The following is a 20,853-nucleotide window of genomic DNA, read 5'->3' on the forward strand; positions in this document are numbered from 1 at the left end:
CCACAGAACTTGCATTTGACATCCTACATGCTGAATCAGAGCACAAAATATTAAACTATATTTCAGGCCACCCTGAGTGGATGCCTCGTTCTCACGGAGAGAATCTGTCATAAAAACCATGATACGTATTTTCATGACACTGTCCACATGCCACGCACTGGTCTCCATGTATCCAAATGTATTTACTCCTCACCACACAGATCCTGCAAGCTAGGCGTTGCTATATCGTTTTGCAGTAGAGTACGCGGAGACACACAGAGGTTAGGTAACTTGCCTAAGGCGATATCACTATTAAGTGGTAAAAGTAGGTTTTGAACCCAGGTGTCCAGCAGCAAAGTCTAGGCTCTTACTGTCACTCAAAAACTTTGTTTTAGCCAATTTGAATATGCTGTCTTGAATATGCTGTAGATTAAATAGTTAAATGTTTCTTTGGTTGTGGTTTAACTACATTTGAGCATTCTTGGTATTGTATCAGGTCTCTGTTGTCTCTGATCACCAACAAGGTTATAGACTCTTTAAGGTGGAAACTGAGCCCCTTCCTTCCTTTCTTCTCTCTCCTTCAAATTCTCTTCCTATTCTTTCTCTCTCTTTGTTTCTCTCCCTCCTTCCTCTTTGTCTTTTGTTCCTATGTTTTCTTTATCATGAAGCATACAGCACAGTCCTACACACATATCAAATGTTTGAGAAACACTTTGGTGAATTACATTCATTTTTCCGGTTAGTCAGTTTATCAAAGATCACACCATGCTTGGTCAGAGTTCTTCCCACAAATATTGGGTGAATACCTACTCTGTGCCCATTACTATGCTAGGTCCCAAGGGACACATCAGCACATACAGCAGGCACATGACTCAGCCCTGTGATGCTTATGTCGCAGTGGCATTCTACCCACACTATGCATTTGCTTAGCCCTGTCTATTTTGCAGAGACCTTTCACATATTTATCTTGGTTCCATGGCAATGCTATGACTTAACTATCATTACAGTTTAGAGATGAGAAAGCTGAGGTCCAGCAAATTTAAATTACTACCCCAAGGTCGTGCAGCTGTGTGTGCCACAACTGAAGCTCAAACTCAAGTCTTTCAGACTTGTCTAAACCTTTTCAGATACCTCTTGCCCCATCAAAGTATCCTACTGGACGCTGCAGAATAGTTAGTTTATTCTTTTGCTAGGAAATTCTTATTTCATTCTTCTTCCTGTCTCCTGATGGGTCACATCAATGCTTATTCAGGAATTATAAATCCTAGAACTTTGGGAGGCCGAGATGGGCAGATCACTTGAGGTTAGAAGTTTGAGATCAGCCTGGCTAATATGATGAAACCCTCTCTCTACTAAAAATACAAAAATTAGCCAGACGTGGTGGCACATGCTTGTAATAGCAGCTATTTTGGATACTGAGGCAGGAGAATCCCTTGAAACCAGGAGGTGGAGGTTGCAGTGAGCTGAGATCATGCCATTGCACCCCAGCCTGGGCGACGGAGTGAGATGCTGTCAAAAAAAAAAAAAAAAAAAATTAACCACCCCACCACCGCCACCAAAAATGAACAATGCCAATGGAGTAAAGCACCTCTAAAGCAGCATTCATTGCAAGGATTTCTCAGCTGAGTGGTTACTACGTGGTGTCAATCATGAAAAAGAAGAACTGAACCAAATTCAGTATCTTTCTGAAAACTTGCAAAACCTGAGAAGCTAGTCTGTTTAAAACAGGAAGTTATATAGTTACATTGTTTACTACCTCACTAATGTCTTAGATCTGATGCTATCTCTGGTTTCAAGAGTGGTGACACCTAAGCTGTCACTGGACATATCAAGGACTTCACTAAGTTAGCAGGTGCCACTCATCTTCTTGTGCTTATCTGGGCAAGAACTTATCGAAATAAAACAGAAGTTGTTTACTTAGAAGAGATTCTCAGGTAGGTGTCGCTTTTCCAGGAAAAGGGAGGGGGAGCAAGGAGGGGTCCAGGTGGGTGGAAGTAATAACTTCCAACAGTGCTTGTGGATCTAGGAGGGAGGAGAAGGAAGGTACACAGCAATTTAGAGGTAGCATGGGGCCGGAGTGGGAGAAAATATGGCTACATATCTCCATTTTCCTCTTGCTTTTTCTAATTTTCCCTTTCTATCTCCCACCCACACAATGATATGTTTGCCTGCTGCACTCGCCCAGACTTGGTCCTTTATACCTCCTTAGTCAACTTCTGTGCCCACGTTACCTTCCTATACGTCCACAGACCCTGAACTGTTGTGCATGTGACTACTCCAAAGCGCGTACACTTAATAGCTTGTGTTTGTTTATATTGGCTTGTAAGAAACAGTCAGTGAAAATATAATTTTTATATATGTGTGTGTGTGTGTGTGTGTGTGTGTGTGTGTATACATATATATAAATATACAGTCCTCCCTCAGTATCTGTGAGGGATTTGTTCCAGGACCCCTGCTGATACCAAAATCCATAGATACTCAAGTTCCTTATATAAAATGATGTAGTATTTGCTAATAACCTATGAATATCCTCAGTACACTTTAAATTATACCTAGATTTCTCGTAATACCTAATACAATGCCTACACAGCACTTCATTCATGTGGGTTCAACATAGCACTTGCTGCATGACAAATTCAAGGCTTGGTTTTTGCAACTTTGTGGTTTTTTTCCCAGATCTTTTGGATCTGTGATTGGTTGAATACACAAATGTGGAACCCATAGATACGGAGAGTCAATTATATGCATATGTGTGTGTACATTAAGTATGTATGTGTGGAAATATATGTATTTATTTGAGGTTTTCACTGAAAATCCACACTAAGTCAAGCTATTAGATGGATCAGTTGATTGATTTGGTATCTTTTTGCCTGGGTGAACGAGGTATCTCCCTCGGTGTCTGTGAGGGATTTGTTCCAGGGCCCCTGCAGATATCAAAATCTGTAGATGCTCAAGTTCTTTATACAAAATGATGTAGTTTTTGCTGATAACCTATGAATGTCCTCCAGTACACTTTAAATTATACTTAGATTTCTCGTGATTCCTAATACAATGCCTACATAGCGCTTCATTCATGTGCCCTAAAATACAATGCTGGGAAATGTTGGCAACTGGAAAGAAGTCTGCATTCATTCATGATTTGAACTTTGAGAGGTTCTTCTTGTGTATTTTCAGGGAAGAAGCACACTGGCTTCTTCATTCTGTTCCTTCACTGTTCTCAGGAAGTTCTTCCCTATGTGTGGGTGAATCTAGTTTCCTACAATGTCATCAAATCTCTAGAAGCTCTGTGAGAGTCTACTTCTTCTTCCACAGGAAAAGCTATCATATCATATCATAGACTTTTCTATCCTATATTGCCTTTAATTAAAACAAAACAAAACAAAACCTTTGAACCAGACCAAAGGCATAAAAAAATAAAAAAAAAGAACTAAAATGAATCCAAAGACAATTATTTTCCTTTTTTCAACCTTTATTTTAGGTTTGGGGGTACATGTGAAGGTTTATTATATAGGTAAACTCATGCCATAGGGGTTTGTTGTACAGATTATTTCATCACCCAGGTATTAAGCCTAGTAATCAATAGTTGTGTTTCTGCTCCTCTCCCTCCTCCCACTCTCCACCCTCAAGTAGACCTTAGTGTCTGTTGTTCCCTTCTTTGTGTTCATGAGTTCTCATCATTTAGCTCCCACTTCTAAGTGAGAACATGTGGCATTTGGTTTTTGTTCCTGCATTAGTTTGCTAAGGATGATAGCTTCCAGCTCCATCCATGTTCCTGAAAAAGACATGATCTGGTTCCTTTTTATGGCTGCATAGTATTCCATGTGTATATATACCACATTTTCTTTATCCAATCTGTCATTGATGGGTATTTAGGTCGATTTCATTCAAAGACTATTATTTTTCATACAAAACATTCCAAGTTCTGCTACCTATGGCTGATGTTTGGGAACCGTTACCATCCTACTTCTATATTCTAAGTTGATACTGACCCTCTTAAAATTTGGTGGCTGAAACAGAACATAATATTTCAGATGTGTAGTCTGGACAGTGCAAAGCAGAGTAAAAATTATTCTACTCTATTCTTTCATACACTTAAGAAGAGTTTATTAAGCAGCTTTTGTTTGTCAGGCATCATGCTAGACACCAGGCCTGTACTGTCCACTGTTTTGGCTACTTGCTACATGTGGCTATTTAAGTTTAAATTAACTAAATAAAACGAAAAGTTCAGTTTCTCAGTTGCACTAGCCACATTTCAAGTGCTCAATAGCTGCTAGTTTCTATCATCTTTTTTTTTTTTTTTTTTTGAGACAGGTTTCACTCTGTTTCCCAGACTGGAGTGCAGTGGCACAATCTCAGCTTACCTCAACCTCTGCCTCCTAGGCTCAAGAGATTCTCCTGCTTCAGCTCCCCAAGTAGCTGGGATTACAGGTGCGTGCCACTACTACCCAGCTTTTTGGTTTGTTTGTTTGTTTTTGTTTTTAGTAGAGATAGGGTTTCACTATGTTGGCCAGGCTGGTCTTGAACTCCTGAGCTAAAATGATCCGCTCACCTTGACCTTCCAAAGTGTTGGGACTACAGGCGTAAGCCACCGTGCCTGGCCAAGTGTCTGTCTTATTGGACAGCACAGATACAGAACATTTCCACTAATACAGAAAAGATCTGTTGGATCACTGCACAGATAACTAACTTTTCTGGCTACATTAGGCTTTTTGAGGAGAGAAACGAAGGAGGGGAAGGAAGCGGGAGGGGTTAGAAGCTTAATTGTATAGATGAGAGGCAAGCTGAATAGCTGGATGGGTAATTGGATAAAAACATGAAGGGATAGCTGGTGGAGAGGTGGATGGAGAGTCAGGTGGTACATTTGATTTGTTCTGGATGATATAGTAATATAGCCTATCGTTAAATTGGCTCTTGTGTTTGCCATTCATGGTGTTAGCGTCTAAAGAACTTGCAACTAAGGATAGTTTTTATTCTACCCTGAAGTTTCCCCTTCTCTTTTTACTACACTTAAAATAGGTTGGAGGGTTATATGACTCAGGGATTAAAAAATAATAATAAAATTTAGGAGGGACTTCATGTCACGTAGTTCAGGAGTTGTCAACCTTGGCTGGACAAAGGAATCACCAGGAGAGCATTAAGAACCACTGAGAGCCAGGTGCCATCTCCAGAGACTCTGATTTAATTGTTCAGGGGTGTAGGCTGGGGATTTTCAAGAGCTTCCTGGTGACTCCCACGTGCAGCCAGGGCTGAGAAGTGCCACTCTAGCCAACCTTCCTCCCTCTGGGGGAATCCCTCCTACCTCGTTCCTGATAAGAAGTCGCTCAGCCTCTGAGTGAATTCCTCTAATTACAGCTTACTCAGGACCTCCCATGGCACACATTTCATTGCTGGATAATTTTCACTTAAGATATTCTTGAGTGGTGGTTGAATTTGCATATTTGAACTACCTCTTGCTGGTTCTGGGGGGACTTGCTGGGAGTCACACATAATTCTGATTCTTATCTGCATGCTCTCTTCCCTCCCCAAAGTGGCTTTTCTCCAGGATGAATACCTATGACTTCTTCAACTCATCTTTATTGGGTAAGGCTGCCTCTTGACTGCATTTCAGTTGGTCATTGTTTGCATTAAATGAGCCCTAGACATATTTGGACCACTTTAGGATGCTGTGAAATGATCCTTACCACTATCTGCATATAACACTTTTATTAATTTAGATTAAACTAAGATTAAATTTAAGTAGATTTACATGCAGGAAGTTTCTTTATAAATTCCATCACATGTTAACCTTATGGGAAACTAGAAATACATAGTATTTTTTTTTGAATATTTGTATTCTACATTTATTTTAGGTTTGGGGGTTGTGCAGGTTTGTTACACTGGTAAATTTCGTGTTGATGCCCAGTGTGGGTAACCTGAAGTCTGTTAATAGAAAACTGTTTAAATTCCACACAGTGGAATACCATCTCGCTATTAGAAAGAATGAAGCAGTTCTACAAGTATTGATATAGAAAGATTTCCAAGATGTAAGGTGTAAAAGGTCACAGAAAACCTGATATTTCTTGCTCTGATTTATGTACCAAAAAAGCCACTTATAATTATGGGTATTAATAAATAAACAAATATCAAGAGGACTCAACAACAACTCTCTTCTGAGGAGGAGAGGAAATTGAGAAGGGAGAGAATAAAGGAGACTTTACATTTGTCAAATATAAAATAAGATCAAAATTTAAATTTGTAGGAGTTTATTGTGCACACAGAAGAACAGTTCAAGAGTCAGGAGACATAGGTCTGAAAGTGCAGGGATTCCACTTAGAGCACTTACCACAGTTTCTAAAGCATAAAGGAGGAAGCATTTTTCCCCCTGGGTTTGAAAGTTTTGGGGGAACAGGTGGTATTTGGCTACATGAATAAGTTCTTTAATAGTGATTTCTCAGATTTTGGTGGACTCATCACCTGAGCAGTGTGTACACTGTACCCAATGTGTAGTCTTTTATCCCTCACCCTCTCCCATCCTTGCCCCTGTGTCCCCAAAGTCCATTCTATCTTTCTTATGCCTTTGCATTCTCACAGCTTAGCTCTCACTTGTGAGAGACAACGTACAATGTTTGTTTTCCATTCCTGAGTTACTTCACTTAGAGTAATGATCTCTAATTCTATCCAGGTTGCTGCCAATGCCATAATTTTGGTCCTTTTTATGGCTGAGTAGTATACCATGGTGTTGCTATAAACGTGTGTGCAACTATCTTGCTCATATAGTGACTTATTTTCCTCTGGATAGATACCCAGAATTAGGATTGCTGGATCCAATCGTAGATTGACTTTTAATTCTTTAAGGAATCGCCACACTGTTTTCCATAGAGGTTGTACTAGTTTACATTCCCATCAACAGTGTAGAAGTGCTGTCTTTTCACCACATCTGTACCAACATCTATTCTCATTTTTTATTATAGCCATTCTTGCAAAAGTAAGGTGGTATCACATTGTGGTTTTGATTTGCAGTTCTCTGATAATTAGTGATGTTGAGCATTTTTTCATATGTATGTTGGCCATTTGCATATCTTCTTTTGAGAATTGTCTATTCATGTCCTTAGCCCACTTTATGATGGGATTGTTTTTTTGTTGCTGATTTGTTTGAGTTCCTTATAGATTCTGGATATTGGGCCCTTATCAGATGTACAGATTGCAAAGATTTTCTCCCACTCTGTGGGTTGTCTGTTACTGATTATTTCTTTTGCTGTACAGAAGCTTTTTAGTTTAATTGAGCCCCATCTATTTATCTTTGTTTTTGTTGTATTTACTTTTGGGTTCTTGGTCATGAACTCTTTGCCTAAGCCAATGTCTAGAAGAGTTCTTCCAAAGTTATCTTCTAGAATGTTTATGATTTCAGGTCTTAGATTTAAATATTTGATCTATCTTGAGTTGATTTTTGTCTAAGGTGAGAGATGAGGATCCAGTTTCAATCTTCCACATGTGGCTTGCCAATTATCCCAGCACCATTTGTTGAGTGGGGCATCTTTTCCCCGCTCTGTTTTTGTTTGCTTTGTTGAAGCAAACAAACTGTTAAGGCCAACTGTTGCTCAGTTGGCCTTAAGTATTTGGCTTTATTTCTGGGTTCTCTATTCTGTTATATTGGTCTATATACCTGTTTTTATACCAGTACCATGTTGTTTGGGTGACTGTGGCCTTATATTAATAGTATAGTTTGAAACTGGGTAACATGATGCCTCCAATTTGTTCTTTTTGCTGTCTTGCTTTGGCTATGTGGGGTCTTTATTGGTTCCATGTGAATTTTAAGAACTTTTTTCTAGTTCTGTGAAGAATAACGGTGGTATTGAGATGGGTATTGCATTGAATTTGTAGATTGCTTTTGGCAGTATGGTCATTTTCACAATATTGATTCTACCCATCCATGAGCATGGGATGTGTTTCCATTGTTTGTGTCATCTATGATTTCTTTCAGCAGTGTTTTGTAGCTTTCCCTGTAGAGGTCTTTCAGTATTTCGACCCTTTTTTTTTGTGAGTTGCTGTTATGTATTAACAATGGTGCTGAAGCAAGAATATTTAAAGCTGATTTGTCTATAGCTGATGGGTTTAATTTCACTGGATTGTGCTGACTATGACCTAAAGCTTATATGTTGTGTTTCATTTATTATTACAGCTAGCTTTTTCAGGGAAATCAGGATGACTTCAGTCTTGGCTATGTGGCTACGGGTGGTTGACCTTGGGGAACTATAATCCCAAAAGACACAATCCTGAATGCCATAATCCCAAATGTTGAAATCCAAAAAGGCCAGAATCCCTAAAATTTTAAATCCCAAAACCACAATCCCAAAAGATTAAAATCCTGAAAATATAACTCTGAAAACAGTAATTTAAAAGACATTTATTTATATTCCTAAAGGGGAATTTATTTTGAAAAACTCATAAAAAAACAACGGAACACTTCACAACAGGGAATAATGTCATATATATTTTTGCAAGCATAAACAGGTATACTAACAACAGTCACACAGGTATAACAGTTATAAGCAGGTGAATTACATTCATAAATAAATAGGTCAAAAATCACAATGTACAAATGCATATAACTATAGTTGGTAATTTTGTGCACCCAGTTTTATAAACTGTGGTCATCTGAAATACTGTGACGGACATGCTAAGTCTCTGGATGAGATCAATCAAGAACCACAATGAGTCACCACCACATTTGCCAGAAACAAGATCTTGAGAAATTGTGTCTTTCACAAGCACAGAGGTACAAAAAGGATATATTTATTTATCAAGGAGGTTTTGACATTTGTATATACACACACAATGCTTACACACAAAGTTGTAGTGGTAATGCACCTTCAGGAGTCAAATTTCAAAAAAAAAAAATCCGTAAAACATATTAGAACTCTCTAAATGTCTTTACACAGTTTATACCTCCGCTACTAAAAGTGATGCAGAGATTAAATGCACAGCATAGTGAACTGGCACTAGGGGTGAAGGGGCAGAAGTGATTCATAATTGAGTAACTTGGCAAGGGAGACTTCTTGTATTTTCTTCCCTGTGTTTTCACTTCTATATTCTTCAAAATACTTGCTGCACTTGTGTTTGCAGAGTCGTTGTGGTCTACACATTGCGTAAGTATATGCTGTCCATTTAAAAGTATGCTTATTGCTCAGCTGTTGCAATTAAGGGATCAGTGTTTTTGTAGCATCAATAATAATTAACTTTAAAATTTTTATTTCACCATTAAGTAACCTCACACACTTAGCGTAAGGGTCCTTGGGTCCTTACCGAGTTTAAAATGAAGAAAATGAGGCACAAGAAGATCCAATGCGAATTTATTCAGCTCCCAGGCGAGGTTCTGCAGTCCAACAGGAGGGGCCGGAGAAGTCGCACGGACTCCTCTCAGACGTGGGGTTTTATAGGGAGCAGGCAAGCTTGCTATTGGCAGGTAGGCAGGGTTTCAATGCTATTGGGTAGATTTACAAGACTTGACTGCTATGGGGTAGATTTACAAGACTCAACTGCTATTGGGTAGCTAAGACTCGAATGCTATTGGGTAGATTTACAAGACTTCTTTTGCATTTTGGCGGGGTTCTTTAAGGGAGGGCTAGGCTGTGTGAAGGGGGTGGGCGTGTCTGAGCTCCCGGAGAGGGAGAGGATGTGGGCGTGTCCGACCTTTTGATGATATAGGACACTGCTCTTTCTGGCTATTTCCTGCTGAATAGGGGCGGAGTGAGGGGGACAGGTCAGTTGGCTGGGGCCTCGACTGAGAATCGGACATAGGGATGAAGCAGCATTTGGTTAACAGCCACTCATCCAATTTCTCGCATACGAGCTTATAGGAACCTGAGAAGGAAAGGGGCCATTTATAATAGTAAACGGATTATAATGATAGGAGTGATGACAGGGGTTAGCCAGGTAAGCATGGGAGAATGCCACCAGCTTGAAGGCGAGACTGCTGTATTTCCCTATTTAAGGAGGTCTTCCTGGAGGTGGTGGAGAGTGTTGATGTTTTCCTCTACTAGGCCTGATTCATTGATGTAATAGCAGCACTGTTCCTGGAGAAACAGACAGGTACTCTCTTTTTCCGCCATTAGTAGGTCAAGGGCCCATCGGTTTTGGAGAGTTACCTGGGCCAGTGACATGATTTGTCGCTGGAGGGAGGCCAGGGAGGTGGCTGATGCTTCAATGGCCACACAGAGCTTGTCTTCCAGTTGAGCAGCTGAAGTGACACTGTAGCCCATCGCTCCACTTCCTATTCCAGCAGCCGCTAAAGAGGATGCTAAAGAGAGGCCGACTACTATTGGGAGGAAGACAGCTCATTTGTTTCGGTGAACAGGGGAAGGCGTAAGGAGGGCTAGGAGCTCGGCTTGTCCATATACCTTCAACTGTGGGACTAGAGTAACAGGCACACAAGGGGAGGGAAGGGAGGCATTTATAACCTTGGTTAGGGTCCCATTACACCAAAAGTATCCTCCCGGAGGTGCATAGTGGGTGGATTTTACTTTTACAGTTGTGTTGCAGCTGGAGCTGTTGGCCGTTCCATAGCAGAGAAAGAGATCTTGGGAGTGTACCTTGAACAGTGGGATACCCGTTAGGGTGGTGTCAGGCCTGGTAGAAGATCGTGACAGGTTGAACCCTGTCTGGAGGGGAACTGCGGCTAAGGGGGGTTCGTTAAGGGAGGCACATAAAAAGCAAGTAGTGAAGTTTATGGCTTCGGTTAAGCTTAACATGTTAACACCTTGCTGTACTAGCATTAACCAAGAGAAAGGTTGGGGGTTGTTGCTTGAGGGCCCGAGTTGGTTAGTTAAAGTAGCCTCATTCTGTAGAATGGTGTTGCCTAACGAGTTGAGTCGGTCTATTTCCACTGGCACAATGCGGGTATAGGACCGAAATATTAGCCATGTACCACTGGGGCAGCTATCCGTAAACCTGGTGTATATTTTACCTGCAGTTCCCTTTTCCCATCGAGCATCCCAGGGGTTCACGGATAATAAGGGACACCTTACCTCAATTGTCAATGGAAAGCATTTCACTTTTCAGGGTAGTGTCTGTTCTGAAGGTCTTGTTCATGACAAAAGATGCGTATGGGCATCCACCATAGGTAGTGTTCCACAAGCAACAAACATCCTTAGTTTGGTCATATAGAAAGCAGAAGCCAAAGTTATTCCAGGCGTTCTTAATAGTATTGGCCTTGGATTTTGGGAATTCAAATTTTATGGCTGATTGGCAGCCTGCGGGCTGGCAATCTGCTTGAACAATGTATTGGATTTTAGTGGTGGGGCCTTCTTTCTGGGATTCCTGCAGGTAGAACCACCAGACATAGTAGGGGTTGGCCTTACGGGGGAACACTAGAAGGGTTGTTAGGAGTTGACGGGCAGGGGCCGCGGGTGAGGCGGAGGCGAGTGGGGCCCAGGGATTCGGATTTCCACTGATCATTTTGAGGTGCCACCTTGAGGTGGGACACATGATATCACAGAGTGTGACCCAGGAGCTTGGCAGCCATGGGGGTGGTTAGGATAATGACATGGGGTCCTGACCACCTGGGCTGCAGAGATCCTTGTTGGAGCTCCCAGAGGAGAACACAGTCACCTGGCTGAAGAGGTACTGCAGGGTGCAAGTCTCCAAGTCCTGGAACAACAGGGAGAGTGCGATCCATGTGCTCCCTGAGTAAGTGGTGGAGAAGAGAGAGATAGGGGAGGTAGGAGGCTAGGGGAGGTGATTGCACTGGGAAATTATGGGAGACCAGGAAGGGCCAGCCGTACAGCAATTCAAAGGGGCTGAGGCCCATTGGCCTCTGTGGGGTGGCTCGGACCCAGGCTAGAACAAGAAGCAGAAGTGTGGGCCAAGAGAGTTTTACCTCGATGGTAAGTAAGTTCGGCCAAATAGTCTTTGAGCTTGCTGTGGGCCCGTTCGATTTTACCTGATGACTGAGGGTGACAGGGGATTTGTAGTTTCCAGGAGATGTTGAGAGACTTGGCGACCAGCTGGACCACCTGAGCTGTGAATGCTGGACCGTTGTCCGACTGGATGGTGGCAGGTAGGCCGAAGTGAGGGATGATTTCTTGAGTAAGAAGGGAGGCCACCATGTCTGCTGTTTCCTGGGAAGTGGGGAAGGCTTCAATCCAACCTGAAAAGGTATCTACAAAAATTAGGAGGTAGTAGTGAAGCTTTTTGTGAGTGGGCATATGAGTAAAATCGATTTGCCAGTCCTGGGCTGGCAGGTTGCCACGCATTTGGTGGGTGGGAAACTGTGGCCTTAAGCTTCCCTGAGATGAAATCTTAGAGCAAGTAACACATGTTTTGTGTGCCTGCTCAATTGTCTGTTGTAGACCTGGTGAATAAAAGAGGGGTTGCACAAAGTGGTACAACGCCTTGGGTCCTGTATGTAAGGATTGGTGGATTTTGGCAATAATTTTAGGAGCCTGTTCCCGTGGAAGGGTAATCCTGTTGTTTAGGAAGATCCAGCCCTGATCAGACTCAGTTCCACCTCTTAATATGAGGTCCTGTTTTTCTGACAGTAAACCAGTGGCATAGCTGTGGTAAGGAACAGGACCAGAGTGGAAGCTAGCCTGGTACTGGTTAAGGATTTTGCTGCCGCATCTGCCCTTGCATTGCCCCGAGAAACAGCATCCTGCTGGGCACAGTGCCCCCAGCAGTGGATGACAGCAACTTCTTTGGGCAGTAACAAGGCCCGCAGGAGCTTAGAGATTTGGGTAGCATTGACTATGGGGGTCCCCTTTATGGTAAGGAATCCTCACTCTTTCCAAAGGGCAGAGTGACAGTGGGTAATAAGAAAAGCACATTTTCAGTCAGTATAGATATTTGCTCTCTTCCCCTTCGCTAGCGTGAGAGCTCGAGTTAAGGCAATGAGCTCTGCTTTTTGTGATGTTCCATCGGGCAGGTGGCATGCCTCGAGGGTGGTTGAATCTGTGACTACTGCACAGGCTGCTTTTCGTTGCCCCTAGGCCGTCAGTACTGAACTCCCATCTACATAAAAGGTAAGGTCTGGGTTGGAGAGAGGAAGGCTAGACAGGCCCTCCCGAGGTTTAGCAAATGCATCTATTAGTTCAGGACAGGAATGAGTTGGGGAGGGGGAATGGGATGGAAGGGGAAGTAAAGTAGCTGGGTTGAGTGGAGAAGTGGGATGAAGGCTGACTGAAGGATTTTCAATAAAGAGTAGATGAAACTCCTGTAACCAAGAAGGTCCTAGGTGTGCGAGAGATTTGTGAGAGAGAAGATTGGTGAGCCAATGGGGAGAAAACACCGAGATGGGCTGGCCCAAGGTAAGTTTTAGGGATTCCTTGGTGAGTTCTGTTGCCGCTCCCAAGGCCCACAGGCAAGGCTGCCATCCCCTGACCATGGGGTCAAGTTGTTTTGATAAGTAGGCTACTGGGCAGTACATGGGGCCTAAGGACTGGGTTAAGACCCCAACCGCAATTCCATTTTTCGTCAGTGAACAAGTGGAAGGGGCGATTGAGATCTGGTAGTTGGAGTGGGGGTGCTGTGGACAAGGCAGTTTGTAGGGTTTTAAAAGCCTGTTTTACTACCCCAGGGTGGGAGAGGGGTCCCGTGGGTGTGTCTTTAGCAGCTACATACAGAGGTTTAGCTAGAGAGGCAAAATTAGGTATCTAATTGTGGAAAAATCCTATAAACCCTAAAAAGGAGAGAATTTGGTCTGCCGTCTCTGGAGGCCGTAACAAAAGGAGTGCCTTTTTGCGGTCTGTTGTCAGGCTTTTAGTTGTGGGGTGAGGCGAATGCCCAAGTAAACTATTGAGGTGACTGACAACTGCACCTTGGAAGGAGATGCCCGGTACCCTTTAGATCCCAGAAAGTTAAGGAGAGTGGCAGTATGCTGTTAAGACAGGGAGAGGGAGGGGCTACAAAGTAAGAGGTCGTCCACATACTGAAGGAGGAGACTGGGTTGGAGGGGTCAGGAGCTAAGGTCAGTTGCTAAGCCTTGTCCAAAAATATGAGGGCTGTCTCTGAATCCTTGGGGCAGGACTGTCAGCTCAGCTGTTGTTACAGATTGGTGTCTGGATCAGTCCAGGTGAAGGCAAAGAGAAAGTGAGACTCAGGGTGTAGAGGAATGGTAAAGAAGGCATCCTTGAGGTCAAGAACTGTAAAATGGGAGGTATTGGAGGAAATGTTGGATAGCATGGTGTATGGGTTGGGGACTACAGGGTGGAGGGGTACTACTGCCTCGTTGATAAGGCGTAGGTCCTGAACTAAGTGGTAGTTGCCAGACGGCTTTTGGACCAGCAAAAAAGGAGTATTACAAGGGGAACTGGTGGGGATAAGGAGTCCCTGGGCTAGGAGTTGAGTGATGATAGGCTTCAGGCCCTGATGGTGGGCTTTTGAAATAGGAAACTGAGGATGTGAGGGAAAGCAAGTAGGATTTTTGAGAAGTATTTTAGCTGGCATGTGATGTCTAGCCACTACAGGCTTAGAGGTATCCCATAGCAAGGGATTAACTACATCAGGAGGGATAGTGGGTTGAGGCAAAGGGTTAAGACAGGGCGTAGTATCGGTTAGGAGGGGCAGTAGGAGGTGAGCGGGTGATGGGCTTGAGTATGGGGGGGCTAGTGAGTTGGAGAGTGGCCCCCACAGTCTGGAGAATATCTCTTCCTAACAGGGGAACTGGGCATGAGGGTATGATTAGAAAAGAGTGAGAAAAGGGGTGTCCCTCGAGGACACAAGCTAAAGGATGGGTTTGATTAGGACAGGAAGGCCTTCCATCAATTCCCATGACTGAGACCTGGGAAGGTATGCTAGGCCCTGAGTAGGAAGGCAATACAGAACAGGTAGCCCCCGTGTCCACTAAGAAGGAAATGGACTTACCCACTACCTGCAGCATTACCCTGGGCTCGGCAAGGGTGATGGGGGTCCTCGAGTCCGGGCTGCGTCAGTTGTCCAGAAGGCCAAGAAGTTCAAGCAAAGGGATTGCTTCCTGCAGACCGACCTGGTCCTTACATAGAGGTGCAGGGAGTGGGCCTGTGGTCCGGGACGGGCAATCAACCTTCCAGTGTCCAGTCTGTTTGCAGTTTGCTCCCTGACCCCCGTATATCCAAAGAGTCACCTCATAAAGGAGAGCTCAGACTGACATTTGGCAGGTATCCTTCTGGGACAAAGCAGAAGAAGAAACTGGTAGCAACCTTGACTGTTCTGCAGCTGCTGCAGGTGATCCCCAGGCAAGCAGGGCCTGGAATGGACCTCAGCAGTCCTACAGCAGAGGGGCCAGACTGTTAGAAGGAAAAATAAGAAACAGAAATAACTTCATCATCAACAAACAGGACATCCACTCAGAGACCCAATCAGAAAGTCAGCAACTACAAAGATGACAGGCGGATAAATCTACAAAGATGGGAAGAAACCAGCGCACAAAGGATGAAAACACCCGAAACCAGAACACCTCTCCTCCTACAAGGGATCACAACTCCTCACCAGCAAGGGAAGAAGACTGGATGGAGAATGAGTGTGATGAAATGACAGAATCAGGCTTCAGAAGGTGGGTAATAAGAAACTTCTGTGAGCTAAAAGAACATGTTCTAACCCAATGCAAAGAAACTAAGAACCTTGAAAAAAGATTTGACGAAATGCTAATGAGAATGGACAACTTAGAGAGGAATGTAAGTGAATTGATGGAGCTGAAAAACACAACATGAGAACTTCACGAAGCATGCACAAGTTTCAACAGCCGAATTGACCAAGCAGAAGAAAGGATATCAGAGGTCAAAGATCAACTCAATGAAATAAAATGAGAAGGCAAGATTAGAGAAAACAGGGTAAAAAGGAATGAACAAAGTCAACAAGAAATATGGGACTATGTGAAAAGACCTAATCTACGTTTGATAGGTGTACCTGAATGTGACGGAGAGAGTAAATCCAAGCTGGAAAATACTCTTGAGGATATTATCCAGGAAAACTTCCCCAACCTAGCAAGGCAGGCCAATATTCAAGTCCAGGAAATACAGAGAACACCACAAAGATATTCCTCAAGAAGAACAACCCCAAGGCACATAATCGTCAGATTCACCAGGGTTGAAATGAAGGAGAAAATGCTAAGGGCAGCAAGAGAGAAAGGTCAGGTTACCCACAAAGGGAAGCCCATCAGACTCACAGCAGATCTCTCAGCAGAAACCCTACAAGCCAGAAGAGAGTGGAGGCCAATATTCAACATGCTTAAAGAAAAGAACTTTCAACCCAAAATTTCATATCCAGCCAAACTAAGCTTCATAAGTGAAGGAAAAATAAAATCCTTTGCGAACAAGCAAGTACTCAGAGAATCATCACCACCAGGCCTGCTTTACAAGAGCTCCTGAAAGAGGCACTACACATAGAAAAGAACAACCAGTACCAGCCACTCCAAAAACATACCAAATGGTAAAGAGCATCAACACAATGAAGAATCTGGATCAACTAATGGGCAAAACAGCCAGCTAGCATCAAAATGACAGTATCAAATTCACACATAACAATATTAACCGTAAACATAAATGGACTAAATGCCCCAATCAAAAGACACAGACTGGCAAATTGGATAAAAAGCCAAAACCCATCAGTGTGCTGTATCCAGGAAACCCATCTCACATGCAAGGATACACAAAGGCTCAAAATAAAGGGATGGAGGAAGATTTACCAAGCAAATGGAGAGCAAAAAAAAAAAAAAGCAGGAGTTGCAATCCTAGTCTCTGATAAAATAGACTTTAAAGCAACAAAGATCAAAAGAGACAAGGCCATTACATAATGGTAAAAGGATCAATGCAACAAGAAGAGCTAACGATCCTAAATATATATGCACCTAATACAGGAGCACCCAGATACATAAGGCAAGTTCTTAATGACTTACAAAGAGACTTAGACCCCCACACAGTAATAGTGGGAGACTTTAACACCCCATTGTCAATATTAGACAGATGAATCAGACAGAAAATTAACAAGGATATCCAGTACATGAACTCAGACCTGGACCAAGCAAACCTAATAGACATTTACAGAACTCTCCTCCGTAAATCCACAGAATATACATTCTTCTCAGCACCACATCATACCTACTCTAAAATCGAACACATAATTGGAAGTAAATCACTCCTCAGCAAATGCAAAAGAATGGATATCATAACAAACAAACAGTCTCTCAGACCACAGTGCAATAAAGTTAGAACTCAGAATTCAGAAACCAACCCAGAACCGCACAGCTTCATGGAAACTGAACAACTTTCTCTTGAATGTTGACTGGATAAACAATGAAATGAAGGCAGAAATAAAGATGTTCTTCGAAACCAACGAGAACGAAGACACCACATACCAGAATCTCTGGGACACATTTAAAGCAGTCTCTAGAGGAAAATATGTAGCAATAAGTACCCACATGAGAAGAAAGGAGAGATCTAAAATTGACACCCTATTGTCAAAATTGAAAGAGCTAGAGGAGCAAGATAAAAAAAAACTCAAAACCTAGCAGAAGACAAGAAATAACTAAGAGCAGAACTGAAGGAGATAGAAACACAAAAAAACCCTTCAAAAAAATCAATAAATCCAGGAGCTGGTTTTTTGAAAAGATCAACAAAATAGACAGACCACTAGCTAGATTAATAAAAAAGAAAAGAGAGAATAACCAAATAGATGCAATAAAAAACGATAAAGGGGATATCACCACAGATTCCACAGAAATTCAAACTACCATCAGAGATTATGCACATAAACTAGGAAACCTGGAAGAAATGGATAAATTCCTGGACACTTGCCTCCTCCCAAGCCTAAACCAGGAAGAAGTCAAAACCCTGAATAGACCAATAACAAGGTCTGAAGTTGATTAAGAGCAATTAAGAGCCTATCACCCCAAAAAAGCCCGAGTTCAGATGGGTTCACAGCTGAATTCTACCAGACATACAAAGAGGAGCTGGTACCATTCCTTCTGAAACTATTCCAAATAATCCAAAGAGAGGGAATCCTTCCCAAATCATTTTATGAGACCAACATCATCCTGATACCAAAACCCGGCAGAGACTCAACAAGAAAAGAAAACTACAGTCCAATATCCATGATGAACATAGATGCAAAAATCTTCAATAAAATACTGGCAAGCCGATTGCAACAGCACATCAAAAAGCTTATCCACCATGATCAAGTAGGATTCATCCCGGGGATGCAAAGCTGGTTCAACATACGCAAGTCTATAAATGTAATTCACCACATAAACAGAACCAAAGACAAAAACCACATGATTATCTCAATTGATGCAGAGAAGGACTCTGACAAAATTCAACAGCCCTTTATGCTAAAAGCCCTCAATAAACTAGGTATTGACGGAACGTATCTCAAAATAATAAAAGCTATTTACGACAAACCAACAGCCAATATCATACTGAATGGGCAAAAACTGGAAGCATTCCCTTTGAAATCTGGCACTAGACAAGGATGCCCTCTCTCACCATTCCTATTCAATATAGTACTGGAAGTTCTAGCCAGAGCAATCAGACAAGAAAAAGAAATAAAGGGTATTCGAATAGGAAAGGAGGAAGTCAAATTGTCTCTATTTGCAGACAACATGATTGTATATCTAGAAGACCCCATCATTTCAGCCCAAAATCTCCTGAAACTGATAAGCAACTTCAGCAAAGTCTCAGGATACAAAATCAATGTGCAAAAATCACAAGCATTCCTGTACACCAATAACAGAGTTAAAGAGAGCCAAATCAAGAACGAACTGCCATTCACAATTGCTACAAAGAGAATAAAATACCTAGGAATACAACTAACAAGGAACGTAAAGGACCTCTTCAAGGAGAACTACAAACCACTGCTCAACGAAATAAGAGAGGACACAAACAGATGGAGAAACATTCCATGTTCATGATTAGGAAGAATCAATATCGTGAAAATGGCCATACTGCCCAAAGTAATTTACAGATTCAACGCTATCCCCATCAAGCTACCAATGACCTTCACAGAACTGGAAAAAAACCACTTTAAACTTCATATGAAACCAAAAGAGAGCTCACATAGCCAAGTCAATTCTAAGCAAAAAGAACAAAGTGGGAGGCATCACACTACCGGACATCAAACTATACTACAAGGCTACAGTAATCAAAACAGCATTGTACTGGTACCAAAACAGAGATATAGACCAATGGAACAGAACAGAGGCCTCGGAAGCAACACAACATATCTACAACCATCCGATCTTTGACAAACCTGACAAAATCAAGCAATGGGGAAAGGATTCCCTGTTTAATAAGTGGTGTTGGGAAAACTGGCTAGCCATATGCGGAAAGCAGAAACTGGACACCTTCCTGACACCTTACACTAAAATTAACTCCAGATGGATTAAAGACTTAAACATAAGACCTAACACCATAAAAACCCTAGAAGAAAATGCAGGCAAAACCATTCAGGACATAGGCATAGGCAAGGTCTTCATGACCAAAACACCAAAAGCATTGGCAACAAAAGCCAAAATAGACAAATGGGACCTAATCAAACTCCACAGCTTCTGCACGGCAAAAGAAACAGTCATTAGAGTGAATTGGCAACCAACAGAATGGGAAAAAATTTTTCCAGCTTACCCATCTGACAAAGGGCTGATATCTAGAATTTACAAAGAACTAGAACAGATTTACAAGACAAAAACAAACAAGCCCATTCAAAAGTGGACGAAGGATATGAACAGATACTTTACAAAAGAAGACATACATGAGGCCAACAAACATATGAAAAAATGCTCATCATCACTGGTCATTAGAGAAATGCAAATCAAAACTACATTGAGATACCATCTCACACCAGTTAGAATGGCGATCATTAAAAAATCTGGAGACAACAGATGCTGGAGAGGATGTGGAGAAATGGGAACACTTTTACACTGTTGGTGGGAGTGTAAATCAGTTCAACCATTGTGGAAGACAGTGTGGTGATTCCTCAAGGACCTAGAAATAGAAATCCCATTTGACTCAGCAATCCCATTACTGGGTATATATCCAAAGGATTATAAATCGTTCTACTATAAGGACACATGCACACGAATGTTCATTGCAGCACAGTTTACAATAGCAAAGACCTGGAACCAACCCAAATGCCCATCAATGATAGACTGGACAGGGAAAATGTGGCACATATACACCATGGAATATTATGCAGCCATCAAAAACGATGAGTTCGCGTCCTTTGTAGGGACATGGATGAACCTGGAAACCATCATTCTCAGCAAACTGACACAAGAACAGAAAATCAAACACCGCATGTTCTCACTCATAGGTGGGTGTTGAACAATGAGAACACATGGACACAGGGAGGGGAGCACTACATACTGGGGTCTGTTGGGGGGAAATAGGGGAGGGACAGTGGAGGGTAGGGAGTTGGGGAGAGATAGCATGGGGAGAAATGCCACATATAGGTGAAGGGGAGAAAGGCAGCAAATCACACTGCCACGTATGCACCTATGCAACAATCTTGCATGTTCTTCACATGTACCCCAAAACCTAAAAAGCAATTAAAAAAAACAAAAGTCCCACAACAGATCATCTGCAAGCTGGAGATCCTGGAATACTGGTATTGTGGCTCAGTGTAAGACCGAAGGCCTGAGAAACAGAGAAGCTAGTGTTGTAACTCTGAGTCCTACGCTGAAAGCCACTGTGTGGGAGAAGTGGGTGGTTGTATAGTTCAAAGGTCCAGGTCTAGATGTTTAATCTCAATTCAGATTTGCAACATTGATTAAAAATTTTAAATTGGTGAATGTAAATCTATGCTTTTTGACATGGAAAGGTATGTATTACTTATTGCAGAATAAAATAGAAACTGCCTTGAAATATGTATATCAAGGCAACCTCCATTTTTACTGTGTATATATATTTTAATATGCTATATTATATATACAGTTTA

The 20,853-nt window shown here is 42.2% G+C and overlaps 1 protein-coding gene across 5 annotated transcripts in view; it reads left to right on the forward strand.

Annotated features, from left to right (window-relative positions):
- CCR3 (C-C motif chemokine receptor 3) overlaps positions 1–20,853 on the forward strand; it is a 57,340-nt gene that overhangs the window by 31,445 nt on the left and 5,042 nt on the right. The window contains exons 1-3 of one of the 5 annotated variants that reach the window (XM_012470790.2): positions 1,744–1,913; positions 4,291–4,407; positions 5,508–5,559. The exons of 1 other annotated variant lie outside the window; for it this stretch is intronic. In XM_012470790.2, coding sequence (XP_012326213.1) covers positions 5,523–5,559 — 37 coding nt within the window. In that variant the 5' untranslated portion in view covers positions 1,744–1,913; positions 4,291–4,407; positions 5,508–5,522. Of the gene's footprint in view, positions 1–1,743; positions 1,914–4,290; positions 4,408–5,507; positions 5,560–20,853 lie in introns of those variants that run through there. 3 more of the 5 variants (XM_064366998.1, XM_064366999.1, XM_012470791.3) reach the window with 3 other exon arrangements.

The sequence above is a fragment of the Aotus nancymaae genome, unplaced genomic scaffold (assembly GCF_030222135.1).
Source record: "Aotus nancymaae isolate 86718 unplaced genomic scaffold, 86718_ANA_hifiasm-v0.15.2.pri h1tg000067l, whole genome shotgun sequence".
Classification (NCBI taxonomy): Eukaryota; Metazoa; Chordata; class Mammalia; order Primates; family Aotidae; genus Aotus; species Aotus nancymaae.